Source organism: Notechis scutatus, chromosome 3 (genome assembly GCF_049901735.1).
Source record: "Notechis scutatus isolate UNSWTSFEM ecotype Mainland chromosome 3, rNotScu1.2, whole genome shotgun sequence".
Classification (NCBI taxonomy): domain Eukaryota; kingdom Metazoa; phylum Chordata; class Lepidosauria; order Squamata; family Elapidae; genus Notechis; species Notechis scutatus.
Window position 1 is genome coordinate 196,120,531 of NC_142011.1, and position 18,368 is coordinate 196,138,898.

The following is an 18,368-nucleotide window of genomic DNA, read 5'->3' on the forward strand; positions in this document are numbered from 1 at the left end:
GAAGGTGAGCTTTCAGCTTGCTTGTTTTCTTGCAGACATTTCATTACCCAAACTAAGTAACACCATCAGTACTACTACCGTTTCCCTGAAAATACAACCTACCGCGAATGTAAATTCTAGCTTGATTTTTACATGTGCGCCCAATATAAGCCCTACCCCCAAAATAAGCCCTAATTAAGACCCCACCCACTACAGAGTGCATGGGTAAAAATTAAGCTAGGGTGGGGGATGGGGGAGGTAGAGCTGCCCTACTACTTACCTTTGGACAGTTGTAGCCAGGCCTTGCACACCCCAACACCTGCCTTGCCGGCCCATTTCTTCTGCAACCGGCAAGGCTTTCCTGAAGATCGATCCAGAACTCTGTTATCGGCTGCAGAGGCCTTCAGGGAAGCCTTGCCGGCCGCAGAAGAAATAGTTTCTGAAGACCTCTGACAGCAAAAAGAAGGCTGGAGGTGATGCACGCAAGTGGTTAGTCAGTGGATGACATCCCCCCTCAAAATAAGACCTGGTGCCTTTTTTGGCGGCAAAAAAAATATAAGACAGGGTCTTATTTTCGGGAAAACCTGGTACCATAGTAAGGAGTGCAGTTTGTTGTTAGTTTACAGGTATTGCAGTGGCTTGCCCTGTCCATGTTAGGGAGGGTAGTCTTAAGAGATTCTTTGGTAGATCAGTTCACTGTTGGTCTTTGGCAGTTTCTTGATTGGGGTATTGTTTACTTGATTGTTGGTCTGATGTTAACCTTGGAATTAATCTATGCCAGCAGTCCCCAATCTTTGGGGCTTGGCGGCCTGGCTGGGGGGAAAGGGGAATTCAGCCGCCCAAATGGCGGGCTGGCACACGCACCTGTGCCCATACAGCCCTTGCGCGAGAGGTGAGCTGGCCTGCACGCAGCTCGACTTGAGCGATGGGCTGACGCGCGCATGTGAGTGTCCACCAGCCCGCCGCTCAAGCAAGTAGAGTTGCGTGCATGGGCGCATGCTACAGCCAGCCACTCGCGCAGCCCAATTCTGAATAGGCTGTGGTAGTGGGTCGCAGCCCAGGGGTTCGGGATCCCTGATCTATGTTGATCTGGAATGATGAAACATTTGCAGGAAAACAAGCAAGCTCAGAGAGCACCAAGGATTCCTCCTGTCAACCCTGAGCTACAAATATTCTCCTTTATTAGAAGTGCTAAGGAAAGAGTCCTCTTTTTACACTTTTGCCAGCTATTCTTAGTGGGACATTAGAATTGCATACATTGGTAATAATATTTTGGGAATTGCAGCTGTAGAAATAATTATCTTAAACAGGTATCTGCTCTAGGTGGGGTAGAAATCACATATCAAGACAGCATCTCAGGACAAATCTGCCCATGTAATTCACTGAGCAGGGAGCGGGTGCCTTTATACCTTCCAATTTTGGCAAGGTCCTAAGACGAGAAAATTACAGTCCCTTAACACATGATTATTTGCGATTCTTCCCTACTCCTCCAATGTTATTCCAGGTAGTCCTTGACTTATAGCCATAATGTGGGCTGCCCATTACGGTCGTATGTTATGTTGGTTGCAAATGTGGCCACCCACAAAGCAACCCAATTTTATGACTTTTTGCAGTGGTTGTTAAGCAAACCCACAGAGTCATTAAGCAAATCCATTGTTTACTATGGGACATTTTTGCTGAAAACTACGAATAAATGCCACTTTAGGGCAAAAACCTCATAAATTACAATCATGCGACCCTAGGATGCTACAGTCATAAAGATGGTCATATAATGGGGGGGCAGTTGTCAGAACTTCAGAATTAGGTTGTAAGTATCTTTATGGGGTATCCATCATAACTTCAGACATTCACTAAGCAACCAGTCACATGTCAAGGACACACCCTGTACAGGTAGTCCTCAACTTACAACAGTTCATTTAGTGACTGTTCAAAGTTACGAGACTGAAAACAAGTGACTTCTGACTTTTCCCTCCCCCCCCCCATACTTATGAACATTGCACCATCTCCATGGTCACATGATCAAAATTTGGCCGCTTGGCATGTATTTATGACGGATGCAGTGTCCTGGAACCATGTGATCATCTTTTGTGATAATCTGATAAGCAAAGTCAATGAGGAAGGAAGATTCACTTAACAACCCTGTTACTAACTTAACAACTGCAGTGATTCACTTAACAACTGAACCCAGAAAGGTCGTAAAATGGGGAAAATCACTTAACAAATGACTCAGCAACAGAAATGTTGGGCTGCACTGCAGTCACAAGTCAAGGACTACCTGTGGTGGGATTCAAAACTTTTTATTACCAGTTCTGTGGGCGTGGCTTGGTGGCCGTGGCCAGTTAGGCATGGAGCAGGCCCTCCCCCCATTTTTTGGGTCTTCTGGGCCTCAGGCAAGCCTCCTTTTGCTCCCAGGAAGCTTCCCTGGGGCTCAGGAAGGAGAAAAAAAATGGAGCCTGGAGGGGGTGTGCAGCACACCCCCATGCTTCATTTTGGGACCTTCTGTGCCTCCTGGGTGAAGCAGTAAGACAGCGAGGGGAATCCCGGTACAGCTGATCGTAGTAGGAACAGCTGATTATCGGGAGGGGGGGTTAAAACCATACCTTAAGGAGTCACTAGGCGGGTGAGCGTCAGGCAGGTGGGGTGAGCGAGCGACCTGCGACAGGGTCAGGGGTGTGGCCAGCCAGAAGTTACTACCGGTTCAGTGATGCATGCCAAATCCTTGCTACCAGTTCGCCCAAACCAGTGCGAACTGGCTGAATACCACCACTGCTTTAAGTCCCTAGACCAGTGTTCCTCAAACTCAGCTTTAAAATGTGGACTTCAACTCCCCAGCCAGTATGAAATCAGCCAAACACTTTGTTGTTCAAATGCTGTCAAATCTACCATACAGGATGATCTGAGCATTTGTAGACCTGCTAACCTAAACGGAACATCTCAAAATGCTGCATGAAAGAACTTTGCCCATACGGATACGTCAACTCGTGCATTGCTCGCCGATTAAGAAATGGGTTTACTAAGCCAAAGTAACATTTGTTACATAAATATTTCGTTCAATCAATGAGGGAAAAGGCCACTTGCAAAACAGAAAGCAAAGAGCAAATTCCATCCTGGAAAAGATTTGCAGCTCTTGCTGTTCTTCTACACACCAGCGGCTCCCAACTGTTGCGGCTTGGCTGGGGAGGGGGAGGCGCATGGAGCCCTTGTGCAAGTGGCGGGCCAGCGGCATGTAGATAGCTTGATTTTCGCAAGTGGCAGGCACACCCACCCAAGTGCCGCTGGACTGCGCAAGTTGAGCTGCATTTGCACACACGCTTCAGCCAGCCACTTGCACGATCTAATTGATGACAAATGCTGCAGTTGCTAAGTGGAATATCACAGGACCATGACCAGCTTACAACCTCACTTTTCTTCTAGTTGCTCAACGAAACATCCCATGACTGTAACTCATAGGGTTGATGTTAGGAGAAACTAGGAAAAAGAAACACCAGGTATGCTCAAGCTGAGCTCCTGAATGAAGGGCAAAATATCAAATTAATAAATACATCTGGCCTTCTTCCTTGATAAGGCAAATTACTTTCCTTAACAGACGTCATGCTGACATAATCCAGCTGTGATGAAGAGATGCCAAAATTCTCAGCATTACTGCCATAGCTGATATTATTGCTATATCAGCTATAATTTTAAGCCACTAAACTTGGTCATCCTTCTGCTATAAAAAAGAAGCAGAGCGAAAAAACTCTGAACTTCTCATGCCATGGTAGAGAAGTTGTTTTAGAGCGCTCGAGAGCCAGAACTCAACACCTCTTGGCAACATTTAAAAATGTTATGTCTGACCCAGCATCCTTATCATGCCTTAATTTCTCTATTGCGTTCAACTACACAAACATATCAAAGGTCTAAAGGCTAATATATTCCCACAGCAATTGACGGAATTCCTTGCAAAAAAACTCATTCTGTAAAACTCTTTTGTTGTCCAAAGTTGGGACTCGACAGCAAAGAAAATTCTCTAAGAACATTTGGGCTTGGACAACCTAGAACTACACCACCTTACAGTTGGACGTAAAGCATAGTACACAAAATTATCTGCTACAATGTCCTACTGGTCAATGACAGCTTCAACTGCAACAATACAAGAGCACACAACAGATACAATGTAAACCGCTCCAAACCTGATTGCAGAAAGTACGACTTCAGCAACAGAGTGGTCAAGGGCTGGAATGCACGACCTGACTCTGTTACATCCTCAAACCCTCAAAACTTTAACCTTGAACTATCCACTATTGACCTCACCCCATTCCTAAGAGGTCAGCTGAGCTGAGGTCTCTGAGAACGAGGACCTGCGTGTGATGCAGGGATGGGGCCAGGACTATCAGGGAGTGGGGTGCTGCCTTTGGAGCTTGTAGAGTCTGGCAGCAGTGATGAAGAGGTCCCTGAGGAGCCTGTGTCCAGTGCGCATGCACACAGGGCTGCTCAAACGCAAGAGCAGCTGCAGCAGCAGGGGCAACTAGAGAGTAAGGCTGCAAGGTGATGGCCCCTCCCAGCCCTCAGGGGTTGGGTTATTTGCAGGAAGGTTATTTAGGTTATTTGCTTGGAGTTCTTTCAACTCCAAGTCCTGTCTATTCTGGTTTGTTTTTGGAGACTTTTGGTTTTGGATATTTCTCTGCAATTAATCTTGTGTTCTTGGCAGCCTTTCGTAACCTTGAAAGGGCTTGCTCTTATCTGGGACAATTAGTTTTAATGACTCCTTGCTGTGAATGAACAGAATTCACAGAGGCACATTAAAAAGGTTTGCTTTTCTATATACTTTGTGTTTATTTGATTTGAACTGAGGCTTGGGTCAGAACAGAAACTGGATTCACTGAACAGCTGTGTGAATCACTTAACAAGTGCAGTAATTCGCTTAACAACTGTAGCACAAAAGGTCATAAAATCTGGCATGGTTCACTTAACAACCGCCTTACTTGGCAATGGAAATTCTTGTCCTAATTATGGTCATAATGAAAGCTATTGCAGTGGCCTGAGCTGCCAACGATGACCATGGAATAGCACCTGAGTTGAACCCAAATTTCTAGAACAACTAGTGGGCAACTATTGGCAACTTTACAAGAATTCCCAGAATTCCTCAGACAGCATCCCTAGCAGGATTCCCAGGAATTCTGGGAGTTGAAATCCACAGGTCGTAAAATCGCCGTAGTAGCCCACTCCTGTTCTAGAACATGATGCAAAGGAAGAGAAGATTTTGCTCTGGAAGTCGTCTCCCCTTCTTTAGGGACTATGCCTCCTCCATCCAGAGCAACTGCCCGAACATCTAAAAATAGCTAACCGTTTACTCAGCAATGCCATTGGTTTAAAGAAACCCTGATGTGTGACAGCTGTTCAGTTGACTGTTTCCAAAATCAACACGCAAGATCAGAGGAGAGAAATCAGAAGGGTGTTGTTTTTTCCTCCCCTCCTCCCCACTTTCCAAGCCTGAAAAGAAACATACTGCAGTGTTTATAATGGCGAGGAAATGCAGAACAAGGAAGACCAGTTGGTTGCACATAATTACAAACAAACAAGTGAACAATCAGCTGTATTTTGAATCAGTACAATGTGTTGGCAGAAAAAAAGAAGAAAGAAAATCTCCAGGAGGAGGGAAGAACTGCAGAATAAAGACAGATCAGTATAAAGTGACACATTCAAGTGTGAATTGTTAAAATATAGCTCTGTGTGTGTATGTTTTAGTAAAAATTAAATGGTATATGTGCTGAGCCCTACTCACAACACATCCACTATTATAAGTGTCATCGTTATACCAACATGATGAAAGGTGTGTGAAAAATCACAAGTCGCAGATTCGAATTACAACTATAGGTAGTCCTTGACTTACAACTCTAATTGAGCCCAGAACTGCGGTCATAACTTGTGCCAGCCCTTGTCATCGAGGGACAGGCCCGATTTTACAACATTATTTTTTGCAGCAATCATTTAGTAATGGCAGCGGTCGTAAAACAAATGCGGTGGTCACCATGCAAATGCCAGAGTCGTTAAGCGAACCCATTGTTCACTTAAGGGACATTTTCTGCCAGAAATTGGAAGTAAATGATGGTTTGTGGCAAAAAAAAAAAACAACCTATAAATCTTGGTTGGTGATTATGGGATGCTGCAAACAGCGGTAAATGCAGGTTGACTGCCAAGCACCAAGAATGAGTTTTGGTGACTGCAAGGGGGGGCAGCCATTGGAACTTCAAATCCTGATTGTTAACCATCTTTTGGGCATCCGTTGAATGGTCGCTAAGTGACCAGTTGTAAATCAAGGACTACCTGCAATGCAGCAAAGCCTGAATGTTTCATACTAAGTGTTGCTGTGTTTAGAGTAGCTTTTTTCCAAAGTAAGCATTATGGTAACTCAAAAAAAAATATGGGCTCAAGAAGGGAATAACTGTGAAATAATAACTCTGTGAAAAAGTTATTTGCCCTCTTTCAGGATTTTGCTTATCTCTGCCACAAATGTTATCAGAGGTTAACCAGAGGAACAAAGATTCTGTTTGTTGCTCCTCTTCCCTTTAAGCGAAGTCATCCAGCATGTAGCGTGTTAGTGTGAACAAGTAATAATCCCTTTTAAATTCAGGCTGACTTCACCACCTTTTGCTGCACTAATTATATAACACTTTTTGTAATTGGGAGGATTCCTATCTCTGGGTTGAATTTTAATCAATTCCTCTACGGGGATTCATATTTGAATTCTGACATGAAGGGGCCCCTGCTCCAATCCTTTCGTGGGGGTCTCAATTCAAGCGTTGATATGGCTGTTTCAAAATATCAAAGTCGTATTTCCTTCTTATGGATTGCTTTTATGTTGAGATCATTGTCCTGCCGATGACCCACTTCACGTGGACAGACAGATGGCCCAATATGCTGTCCTGTAGAAACCCATATTTCTCTCAACAGTGGGAAGTCGTCCTTGGCTTATGACCACAATTGAACTCCACGTTTCTATTGCTATTTCGTTAAGTGAGTTTTGCTCCATTTTGTGTCATTCCTAGCCACAGCTGTTAAGTGAATTACTGCAGTTGTGAAGTTAGTAACACGGTTGTTAAGTGAATCTGGCTTCCCCTATTGACTTTGCTTGGCAGAAGATCGTAAAAGGGGATCACAGGACCCCGGCACACTTCAACCGTCATAAATACGAACCAGTTGCCAAGCATCCAAGTTTTGATCAGGTGACCAGGCGGATGCTGCAACGGTCATAAATGTGAAAAACGGTCATCAGTCACCTTTTTTTTCACTGGCACTGTAACTTTGAACCATCACTAAATGAACCGTTGTAAGCCAAGGACTACCTGACACAGGAAAAAGTCTTTCTGCATCATCCCTAGCAGTCAACATGAGTATGTGAAGAACTGTGTTTTGTTTTCTGGAAAATAAGTGCAACATTCATAAAAGCATAAAAAGTTCTACTTTCAATTCACAAAACTCAGTTCTGTGGACTATTCATCCAGACATCTGGAGAATCATCCAGTGCTTAAGATAAGCATTAATATTATTCTAAGGGAGCAATAGATTTTGTCCAGCTATGCCCCGCGGACCCCTATTTGATCCAGTGCTTTCCTGATATTGAGATCACAAATGCCATTGTTGGGTTTACCGATGATTGTTGTTCTGGAATGCTCTGTGATGATTTCATGCTGGGGCTCCTGGAGTGATTTTGACCGCGTGGCTATTCTTGGGAAGACTCACTACTGCCCTAAATTTTCTCTCTCTCCAGAATTTTTAGAAATCATTTTGTAATCCATCCAGGGAGATAAGCATTGATGATCCCACCTTTCTAAAGAAGGCTCCATAAATTTCTGCTGAGTGGCTCAAGATGTGCCTTTACGATCCCTGAGGTAAGAACTTCACTGTGATGATGATGGGTGCCAAAATTGAAATGGCAGTGCTGGCCCTCTACGCCTCTTTAATAAATGAAATCAGAACTTCACTTTGGAATTAGTGGTGTGTTCATCGTCTATCTATCTATCTATCTATCTATCTATCTATCTATCTATCTATGTGAAATACCACTCACGCATCATCACAAAATCTCCAGAACCGTAAAGCCTACAAACTTGAAATTTGGCAAGTATGTTCCTCTTGGCTTCTAGAAAATCACTAAGAAAGGATTTTTCAAAATGACCATCAGAGCACTAGTATTTCCGATATTATTATTAACACGCTCTGATGCTACTAAGAAGTTCTACTCCCCCTCCCCACCTGAAAAGAAATCTGTTCCAAAGGCAAAACACAAGCAGGAGTTTCGTTTTCAGTTTCAAAGCAGCAACCAGCTTTAGTACAGAACAGTTGAGCTCAGCTCCTTGCTGTCTCCTTGCTCACACAACAAATACTGTTTCACTTTCCATGTTTCAGTTTCCAAACAGCCCTCAACTCTCTCACACACTGACAGGACACTAGCTAAATGAATACCGATGGATGCTGGTAGGCAGAAGCACAGTTCCCCCCCCCCCATTTTCCTCCCCCAAAACTAGGCCCGATATTTACAGACTCCTCACATCCCAAACATAAATTGTTTCAACTCCTACCCTCAAAACAACGCTATAGAGCACTGCACACCAGAACGACTAGACACAAGGACATTTTTTCCCAAACGCCATCACTCTGCTAAACAAATAATTCCCTCAACACTGTCCAACTATTCACAGAGCTTGCACTACTATTACTATTAATCTTGTCATCACTCCTTATCGTCCATCTCCTCCCACTTGTGACTGTATGACTGTAACTTTGTCACTTGTATCCTTACGATTTATATGGACTGTTTCCTAGTATGATTTGATTGCTTATTTGTATCCTATAACTATTATTAAGTGTTGTACCTTATGATTCTTGACTCTTGATGAATGTATCTTTTCTTTTATGTATACAGAGAGCATCTGCACCAAGACAAATCACCATGGGCGAATAGGCGGCAATATAAATCAAATAAATAAATAAATAAATAAATTTGTGCCAAGACAAATTCCTTGTGTGTCCAATCACACTTGGCCAATAAAAGAATTCTATTCTATCCCTTTAACTATAGGCTACAATCCTAACATAATGTTAAGTACACAAGATGGCCAATAAAATACTGTATTAACCATATTTTTATATGGTGATATCATAAGACATAACAAGATAACAGTGAAAAGTTATCTTGCCTTTCATTGAATGTAGGAATGGACACAAATCAGTTTTATCTATACAGTACATTATTAGTGGTTACCCCCTCAGGCTAAACCCTTTTTCCCATTTCTTAAAATAGCCTTTGGAAGAAAAGATGTTTAAAACACATTGGGCTATAAAACATCCCTTATTTGGTGATTTTGCATATGTTGGGGAGAATTCTTTTGACCCTGATCCAACATAAACTTGGGAGAATGAGACTAAGTTGAGTTTAAAACATTAAAAGCAGCATTTTCTCACACACTTACAAAAAGTTGCAGTGGGATCCAACTACTAGAGCGCAGAAGAGGTCAGCAAAGTGACAATTTGTACAACTTTACACCATGTGGCATGTATATTTCTATGTTCAGGGGATCCCAGTTCAATGTTCTGCAACTTCTTGAATTATTTCAAGGTTTGTTTGTTTTTTTTAAAAAGGAAGAGTATAAAATTTCTGCTAGGCCAAATTTTAAGGCAGTAGCTACTCTGAATTTTCTTCAGATTGTATAAATCCATAATCAATGCAGTTCTTCATCTGCCACTCAGAATGTTGCTGGCTAAGCTTGCACAACACATTCAACCATGTTCTATCATGGCTTATTGAACAAATCACATCTTGATGGTTCACTCAACACAGTACATATGTGGATATAGTTGACACTTTTAATCCTGGAAATGCCATTTGCTATTACAAAGCTGGTGAAAACAGGGAATGTTTAATTTAATTTAAACTAAGAACTACTTTAAGAACTGTAACATCTGAAATTATGTTTAAAGTTTCCAAACTTTTTGTTTCAATAAAATTAAAATATTCAAGTTCTTTACTTAAAAGGTTACCCCGCATTTTCTTAGGCATCCTAAAACAGTTAAATTCAATGCTTCTCAAATTTAGCAATTTTAAGATATTGTTGTTGTTAGTTACGAAGTCGTGTCCAACCCATCGTGACCCCATGGAAGGTGTTCCTCCAGGCGTCCCTTTCCTCTATCATCCTCTGGAGTCCATTTAAGCTCATGCCGACTGCTTCAGTGACTCCATCCAGCCACCTCCTTCTCTGCCGTCCCTTTTCTTCTTCTTTTGCTCTCAATCATTCCAGCATTAGGCTCTTCTCCTGTGAGTCCTTCCTTCTCATGAGGTGGCCACAGTGCTTGAGTTTCCTCTTCAGCATCTGGCCTTCTAAAGAGCAGTCAGGGTTGATCGGATTGATGGCCTTGCAGTCCAAGGGACTTGCAGGAGTCTTCTCCAGCATCAGAGTTCAAAGATTTAAGAGGTGTGTACCTACTCCCTGAATGGCCCCAGCCAATAAGGCTGGGAATTGAATTCTGGGAATTGATGTCCATATTTCTTAAAATTGCCAAGGTTGAAAAGCACTGGCTTAACCTCTCCAGTATTTAGGATCAGTAGGGAAGGTTAAAATGAGATCTGAAGAATGTAACCAAGACAGAAGTCTTAGAATGTGGACAGCTGGTAGATTTTAGTACCAGGAAAAAAGATAAAAAGCATCTGTCATACCCAAATAAAATACTTCAGCTGAAAAGGACAGTGTAACAAATCAGAATTGTTAAGACACTGAACTCTTTTGAAGGCCTAATTAGCATGCTGCTGCCATTTAAAGTTGGAGGCCTCTGTTCTGAACAAAGGTTAATTTATCCACTATTTCGCAAAGGTGGTAACTCAACTGGAGCACTTAAAACCATGTCCAACAAGCTTGGACAGGACAGGGTGTTCAACAGGATTTGTCTTTGCCTTAACTTGTCAGAGCTACACCCCCAGGTATCCCGTGACAGGTAATACTAGAGGTTCTTTGGTTTTCAACCCGTCAGGCGGAACGGATCCCTGCAAATATTTAAAGCTACCTTCTGAAATATTTAAAATGCATCTGAGAGGTTCTTGGAGGTTTTTTTTCCCCAGCAACCAATGCCCCAGTGCAAACAGATAGAGTCAAGTAGTTGGCTTGAGGGGAAGAAGGGAGCCCCACTGTTAACTCTGCCTGACAATAGAAAGCCAGATATGCTAGGTTTTTGTTAAAATTGCACAACTCCATACGGCCATTTAATTAAAACAAAGCAATGCTGATACTGCCATGGAAAAAAAAACCACATCATTGTGCTTATCTTAAATTCACTCATCATTTCAAGCATGCATCCTAGTGAGTCTGCATTTTGTTTCTTCCTTTTGGCCTGCTAATAATCTATCACCAGACACACAAGCCAGTTCAAAATACTTTTTGCATGGTTATCTGCCCCATTACCCATGCACTGTTTTTTTTGCTGTGTCTGAAAAAAAGGTCAGGTCCTTCACTCCTGTGTCACATTTACTGATAAGCAAACCCCACTGGATTTCATGACTCTTACTCTCAAATAAATGTGCAAGGGATTACAGCCAGAATAAGCCCTCCTCATGTCCCCAATTAGCAAAGTCAGTAGCAGCAAACAGGGAAAACATCCTCCTGCTTCATTTAAGGGTTTGGCTCTGGAAATAGACCGCTTTAGCCAAAGGGCTGGGCATTTGGGAAGGCAACTTCCAGTCCAGGAAAGCTTATATGGGGTTGCAAATTTGCTTGTCTTAAAGGAGTCACAGGATTCTTCCGATCTGCAATTGCTAAGAGCCTGACACAGCTCCCTCTTCTGGAGTTTGTCAGCAAAGATTGTGGTCTAAAAAATGACATCACAAGATTGAAAACAGATCAAAAATCTTTTGACTTCTCCGTGAATTCCCCCCCACCCCCCTTTAACAAATGCAGACAAAAATGGCACCCTGATATTAGCGCTCCAGTTTATTTCTGTTATCTAGCCCCAGCAATTAAATAAATACATGCTACGATGTGCGGAGGCGTTCCAGGTGTACACACACCCTCCATCGCAAGTAGCCACAAAACAAGGTTTTCCCAAACTGATGTTTGCTTCTTGTTTTAAGAGTGGGAATAAAAGCTCTCGGGCTTTTAGCAATGCCTACTTATAGAGTCCATCTGGTGGAAGAAGGCATCTGTTAAAGCATTTAAAATGGACTTAATGAAAATGATTACAGGTTTTGCTCCGGACCTCCTTCCCCAGAGATTTTGCACGCTGTTCAACAAAGGGAGAGCTGAGATTCAGCCACATCACAAAGAGTTCATTATGACAAGATTCCTGACATACTATTTTCCCTCCCATTTACATGGAAGCAAGCAGCCCTGTTAACATCTGCAGAGTCCTGCTCAGATGGCAGTACAAAAGAATCCAGTTTTAAAGGTTCTTTTTTTAAAAAGAAAACAGTGGAATTAGGCCCACTGTCTGATTAACACTGTTCATGGGGACTGTTCCCACTCTACCAATTGATGCACTTCCAAAATCCTGGGGTTTTTTTTTGCCAAAAGAAACAGAGAGAGGGAGGGAGAGAGGGGGGAGGGGAAGGGAGGGGAGGGAGAGAGAGAGAGAGAGAGAGAAATCCATCTTCCATGCTATTAAAGCTGTATTTCTTAAGGGTTCAAAAAATGCCACCATCAGTTGAATTTTGACCATTCGTTTCTTCACCCACACAGCTTCATGCTTTTTTTTTTTTTTTAAAAAAAGAAAAGACTCCACATTTTCTCCAACTGCAATCTCAGCTTCCAGTTGTGCAATTCAGCTGAAGTAACTGGGAATTATTTGTGCAACCCCACCTCAATGGATGCAAGATAGTTCTAAACAGCAAGAATCTGCAGGATGGTGAACAAAACCTTGCAAACTCAATGGGGTTTGGAGGAAAGAAATCAGGGCCAACCCTGAAGATGCGCACAAGTGATATAGGTAATCCATAGGGATTTAAACAAGAAGCTGGCACTATCATGGACTATGTACTGCCACATATACATGATACATATGGAGTTGTTTTATATCATTATTATTTGTCCCTTCTTGCTTCCTACAGTTTATTTGGGCTGGCACGGCTTGCCAAGTGCTCAAAGATCTTTTATGTGAGAAATGCACAAAAGTTTGGATGCATAACACACCTCACCTATGTGATTCTTTCTCCCTTCCCAACAAAAAGCCAGATAAGCCTTGAGCCTATCCTGACTAGGCTTCACTGTGGACACCATTGGGAACAAGTCACACTAAGGGACTACCTTAACTACAATTCTGGGCTCAGTCCAGTTGTGTCTTTAAGCTCTTGCCAAAAGAAACAAAAGGATTTTGTTTAGGTGAGTGGACAAATAGGACAGCATAAGGATGAGGGGTACTGAAGATGTCCATTAATCAAGCAAAATTGGGAGAGGAAAGACCACAGACCTTGTTCCAAATAGCCTCTTGGGGGGGGGAGCTTTTTTTTTAAAAAAGAATGGGTTTTTAATTTTTTTTATTTGTTAGCTTTTTAATATCCTTTCATTCCACAGTGTACTCATTGTGCCCTCCTTTCATTTTTCTCCACAATCACAACCCAGGCGGTGAGAAAACAAGTGGTTCAAAGTCACTCCAGAGACTTTTCCTGTTGCTGAGAGTGGATTTGAACCGCTTCACCAGAGTTCTCACTATCTGCAAAAACTATTTCCACCAATAATTTCTCAGCCAGACACTTACACAGAAAAAAAAACAGGGCAGTATCTTTTATACAAAACCAGCATATCCCATGAAAGGACAGCCACTCAAATCAGGTCAAATGCTTTTCCGCCCCCCCCTCAAACATTTGAACACTGGCTTGATTTATCCCAGCAGACCTCATCCCAATTCTTTTTTTTACAGGACTCCCAAGGGTTGAAAAGGGAGGCATAAAACCAATGGCCCACGATTGATCCTCAAAGGTATCTTGCCACTGAATATGGAAGTTCCATTTCAGCAAACTAGCTGGGAATGTTAAAAGCCTTGGCAACCCGGATATACTATTAGATAGATCTATTGGTGACATATGTCTTTTTTAAAAAAAAATTATCTCCCATATCTTGACACCAGGAAAGGCAAGCGTGAGCATTTAAACAAGGGCAAGCCTTTGCGTTGTACGAAGTTGATATCCTACGCTGACGGATCTTCCCTCCGATCGAGAGATTAAAAGCAAGAGCTACGGAGAGGTGCAACTCTACACAACGACCGATCTAGTTGGAAGTCCACCAGGCTTTGAAGTCGCCAAGGTTGGAGACCCCTGATATAGACACTTCCTTCCATCCACAGAAATGCTTTTCCTTTGGATGCCATAGTGGAAAGGCTGCGCCCTTTCGGCTCCCAAAAGCACATTTATTCATTCATTCACCACTCTAGGGATGATCAACACGGGCCCAGGAGGGGGAAGGGGGAATTCGTGGACCCCGAAGGAAACCCCCTGGGGGGCCCACCCCCCACGGGGAGAGACCTGGACCCCAAAAGCAAGGCCCCGATCGCGGGAAGAAGGGAAGGCAAAGCAAGGCAGGGCTCCCTCCGTGCCCTGGGAATTCGCCTTTGGGTGCTTCGCTGCCTTGCTTAAAGCGACCCACCTCCCCACCCACCCACCTCCAGGAGTCAGGTGGGACGGAGGTAGAGCCCCCTTCTCCCTGCGCGGGTTTGCAAAAGGCGATCGGGGGGGGGGGCTCTTCTTCCCGCCCCACCCCACCCCTAGCGTCTCCCCTCATCCAGAAAGACCCCCACCGCCGCCCCACGAGGCCCCCCTTACCTTCATGTCACTGATGGTGGTCTGGAAGAGCCCTCCAAGGGCGCTGCATTCCTTCTCGATCACCGCCTCCATGTTTCTTTCCTTTGCCCACCCCCACCAGCTTCTGAGGAGAACCCCCTCCCCAAAGCAACGACGGGGGCGATCTTCTCTTCTTACACCTCTCTCCCCCCTCTCCCCTACCAAGAGCCTCGTCGCCTTTGGGATCCCGACCGGACGGGCTCTATATAAAAGGAAGGCGGGAGAAAAGGATGAGGAGAAATAATAATCCCGAGGTTGGCTCTCGTTTTTTTGTTTCCCCCCCTTCACGATGCAAAGGCGGCAAGGCTGGCAATTCAAGGCAAGGCTGTGGCTGGCTTGTTGTAGCCCGCGGCCCCCAACTACTCCCTCTCTTCTCTTCGCTTGCCCGGGTGGATCCCGCGACTTGGAAGCGGCAGCACCTTTAGGAAACCCCCCCGAGGAAGCTCCCACGGACGCGGGCGGTGGAGAGGCTCGATCAAGGTGCTTGCAAGCCCCCCGCGCCAGGGCAGAGAGCAACCACCACCCCACGAATAGCCATCCCGGCTCCTGCCCCGTGCAAAGCAGCCACTCCGTTTCTAGACTACGGGGAGGGGGGGGCGGAGGAGGAGGAGTGTGAGGGGTGGTTTCAACAGGAAAGAGGCGAGCGGGTGAACAACGCCTCGGATGCACCAGCCGGGCTTCTGCCGCCCACAGCAGCAGCCCTCCCACTCCTCCCTCGCTAGCCACTATTCATGTGGAGCAGCTGCGGATCCGGTTTTTGCCAAAAAAGAAAAGACATATATACATATATATACCCGGGGATTTGGGGGGGAAGGGAGGGGGAGAGAGAGAGCTACGTCTTGCTCTAAAAAAAAGGCGCGTTCCAGTTTTTCCTTTAAAAAAACAAAAACGAAAACCACGTCGCTTATTTTTTGTTTTTTTAGCAAAAAGAAATCCCAAAGCGCTATTTTTTAAATAAAATAAAAATAAAAGCAAAATTGCGCGGAATGCATTGAGTTGGTAGAAAGGGAAGGGGATCGCTGGTGCTTTTTTTTAAAAAAAAAATTCACAGACACATCAGATTAACTGTGGGGGGGGGGTTTCCCCTTTTCTTTTCTTTTCTTTCCCACATCATAAAAACGTCCATTCCTTCCTCCAAAAGGGAGGGAAGCCAAATACAAAAGAAAACCCACCCACCCCCGCAGCAAAGCCCTCCGGCCGTGCTGATTCCACAGCTAACACCCCTCCTTCCTCCTTCTCCTCCTCCCCGCCACCCCGTCTCCCCTCTTCCACCGAGGCGCGACCGGCTGCACGCAAGCGCGAGGCTGGAGCAGCTCCTCCGGCAGCACAGATTCCCCGGGAAGATACGTCAGGGACGCCAATTGCCCGGGCCGCCGCTTCTGATTGGTGGAAAGGCTGCGAGAAGGCGGGAATGAGTCGCTGCCTTTTTGCCAGCTCTACCTGAGAGACTGGGAGATACTTGGCCCTTGGATGCTTTTATTTTAAGAGGATTTGGCCGCGGCTGAAGGGCTTCCCTCCCTCCGTGCGTTCTGCGGGGTCCAAGGCTTTTATTTCAGCTTGGTTTGTTAGCTGAATTCTCCCAATGTATCTCCCTAAAGATATTTACCCATGTAGTAGAGCTGTATTGATATCAGCCTTCTTACCTTCCCATCTTTCCTACTACCAATCTCCTATTGGTATCTATTATTTATTTTTTATTTATTCTATATACATACATACATACATACATACACACACACACACACATACAAAAGCAAAAGACCACTCACACATCACAAAATTACAGACCAATCTCCTTATGCTGCGTCACCTGTAAAGTCATGGAATCAATTATTAATCAATCCATCATCCTCCACTTAGAGACAAACAACCTACTCTCCAATAAACAATTTGGTTTCAGAAAAAAACTATCCTGTAATCTGCAACTCTTACACTGCAAAAACATGGATGACACAACTCGACCAGGGCAAAGCAATAGACGCAATCTACATAGACTTCTGTAAAGCCTTCGATTCAGTGGTACACGACAAACTACTCCTAAAAATAAAATCCTATGGTATCTCTGGACAACTGAATAACTGGATAGAAGCATTCCTGGCAAACAGACAACAAATGGTCAAAATTGGGAGCGTCCTATCAAATTCTGTACCTGTCAATAGTGGTGTCCCCCAAGGCAGTGTTCTAGGACCAACTCTCTTCATACTCTACATAAATGACCTCTGTGATCATATTAAGAGCAATTGCGTTCTTTTCGCTGATGATGTAAAGCTGTTCAATACCACAGACAATACTGCTACCCTACAAAAAGATCTTGACTATGTATCAGAATGGTCAAACAAATGGCAACTTCAAATCTCAACAAATAAATGCTCTGTCTTACATATTGGCAAAAAAAATTAGAAAATAAAATACAAGCTGAATAGTCAAGAACTTGTTGATGACCCAAGCTCTGTAAAGGACCTTGGAATACTCACCTTTAATGATCTAAGTGCTAGAGCCCACTGCAACTACATAGCCAAAAAGGCATTAAGAGTTGTTAACCTAATCCTACGTAGCTTTTTCTCTGGTAATATCACACTACTAACCAGAGCATACAAAACATTTGCTAGACCAATACTCGAATACAGTTCATCAGTCTGGAACCCACATTACGTATCTGATATTAGCACAATTGAGAAAGTCCAGAAATATTTCACAAGAAGAGTTCTCACTCCTCTACTCATTGTAGAATACCTTATGCCACCAGACTTGAAATTCTAGAACTAGAAAACCTTGAATTACGCCGTCTTCGGTCTGATTTAACATGGTATCTAAAATCATACATTGCAATGTCCTACCTGTCAATGAATACTTCAGCTTCAACCATAACAACACAAGAGCACACAATAGATACAAACTCAAAGTTAACCGCACCAAACTTGATTGCAGGAAATACGACTTCAGCAATAGAGTGGTCAATGTCTGGAATACTCTACCCGACTCTGTAGTTTCTTCCCCAAACCCCAAAAACTTTAACCTTAGACTGTCTACTATTGACCTCACCCCTTTCCTAAGAGGTCTGTAGGGGCGTGCATAAGCGCACCAACGTGCCTACCGTCCCTGTCCTATTGTTTCTCTTATTCTTTTATTTTTCTTATATGTACCCATTTCATGTATTCACAACTATGTATACACTTATACTTATTATCTTGTAAACAATTGGCAAATCAAATAAATAAAATAAATAAATAAATAAATAAAATCTCCAGAACCATAAAGCCTACAAACTTGAAATTTGGCACATCTCTTGGCTTCTAGGTGCTCACTAAGAAAGGATTTTTCGAAATGACCATCAGAGCATTAGTCTTTCATATATTGTTATTAACACGCTCTGATGCTAAGGAGTTCTACTCCCCCTCCCCACCTGAAAAGAAATCTGTTCCAAAGGCAAAACACAAGCAGAGGAGAGGAGTTTCAGTTTTAATTTCACAGCAGCAACCAACTTTAGTACAGAACAATTGAGCTAAGCCACACCCAGGCTCCTTGCTGTCTCCTTGCTCACACAGCAAACACTGTTTCAGTTTCCAAACAGCCCTCAACTCTCTCACATGCTGACAGG

At 43.7% G+C, this 18,368-nt stretch overlaps 1 protein-coding gene across 23 annotated transcripts in view; it reads right to left on the reverse strand.

Annotated features, from left to right (window-relative positions):
- Window positions 1-15,432, reverse strand: part of MTSS1 (MTSS I-BAR domain containing 1) — a 163,504-nt gene extending 148,072 nt beyond the window's left edge. For 4 of the 23 annotated variants that reach the window (XM_087962171.1, XM_087962170.1, XM_087962177.1 and 1 more), the window contains exon 1: window positions 14,753-15,429. In XM_087962171.1, coding sequence (XP_087818297.1) covers window positions 14,753-14,824 — 72 coding nt within the window. In that variant the 5' untranslated portion in view covers window positions 14,825-15,429. Of the gene's footprint in view, window positions 1-14,752 lie in introns of all 23 variants that reach the window. The other 19 variants (XM_026679111.2, XM_026679110.2, XM_087962179.1 and 16 more) reach the window with 7 other exon arrangements.
- Window positions 15,433-18,368: the final 2,936 nt, after the last annotated feature.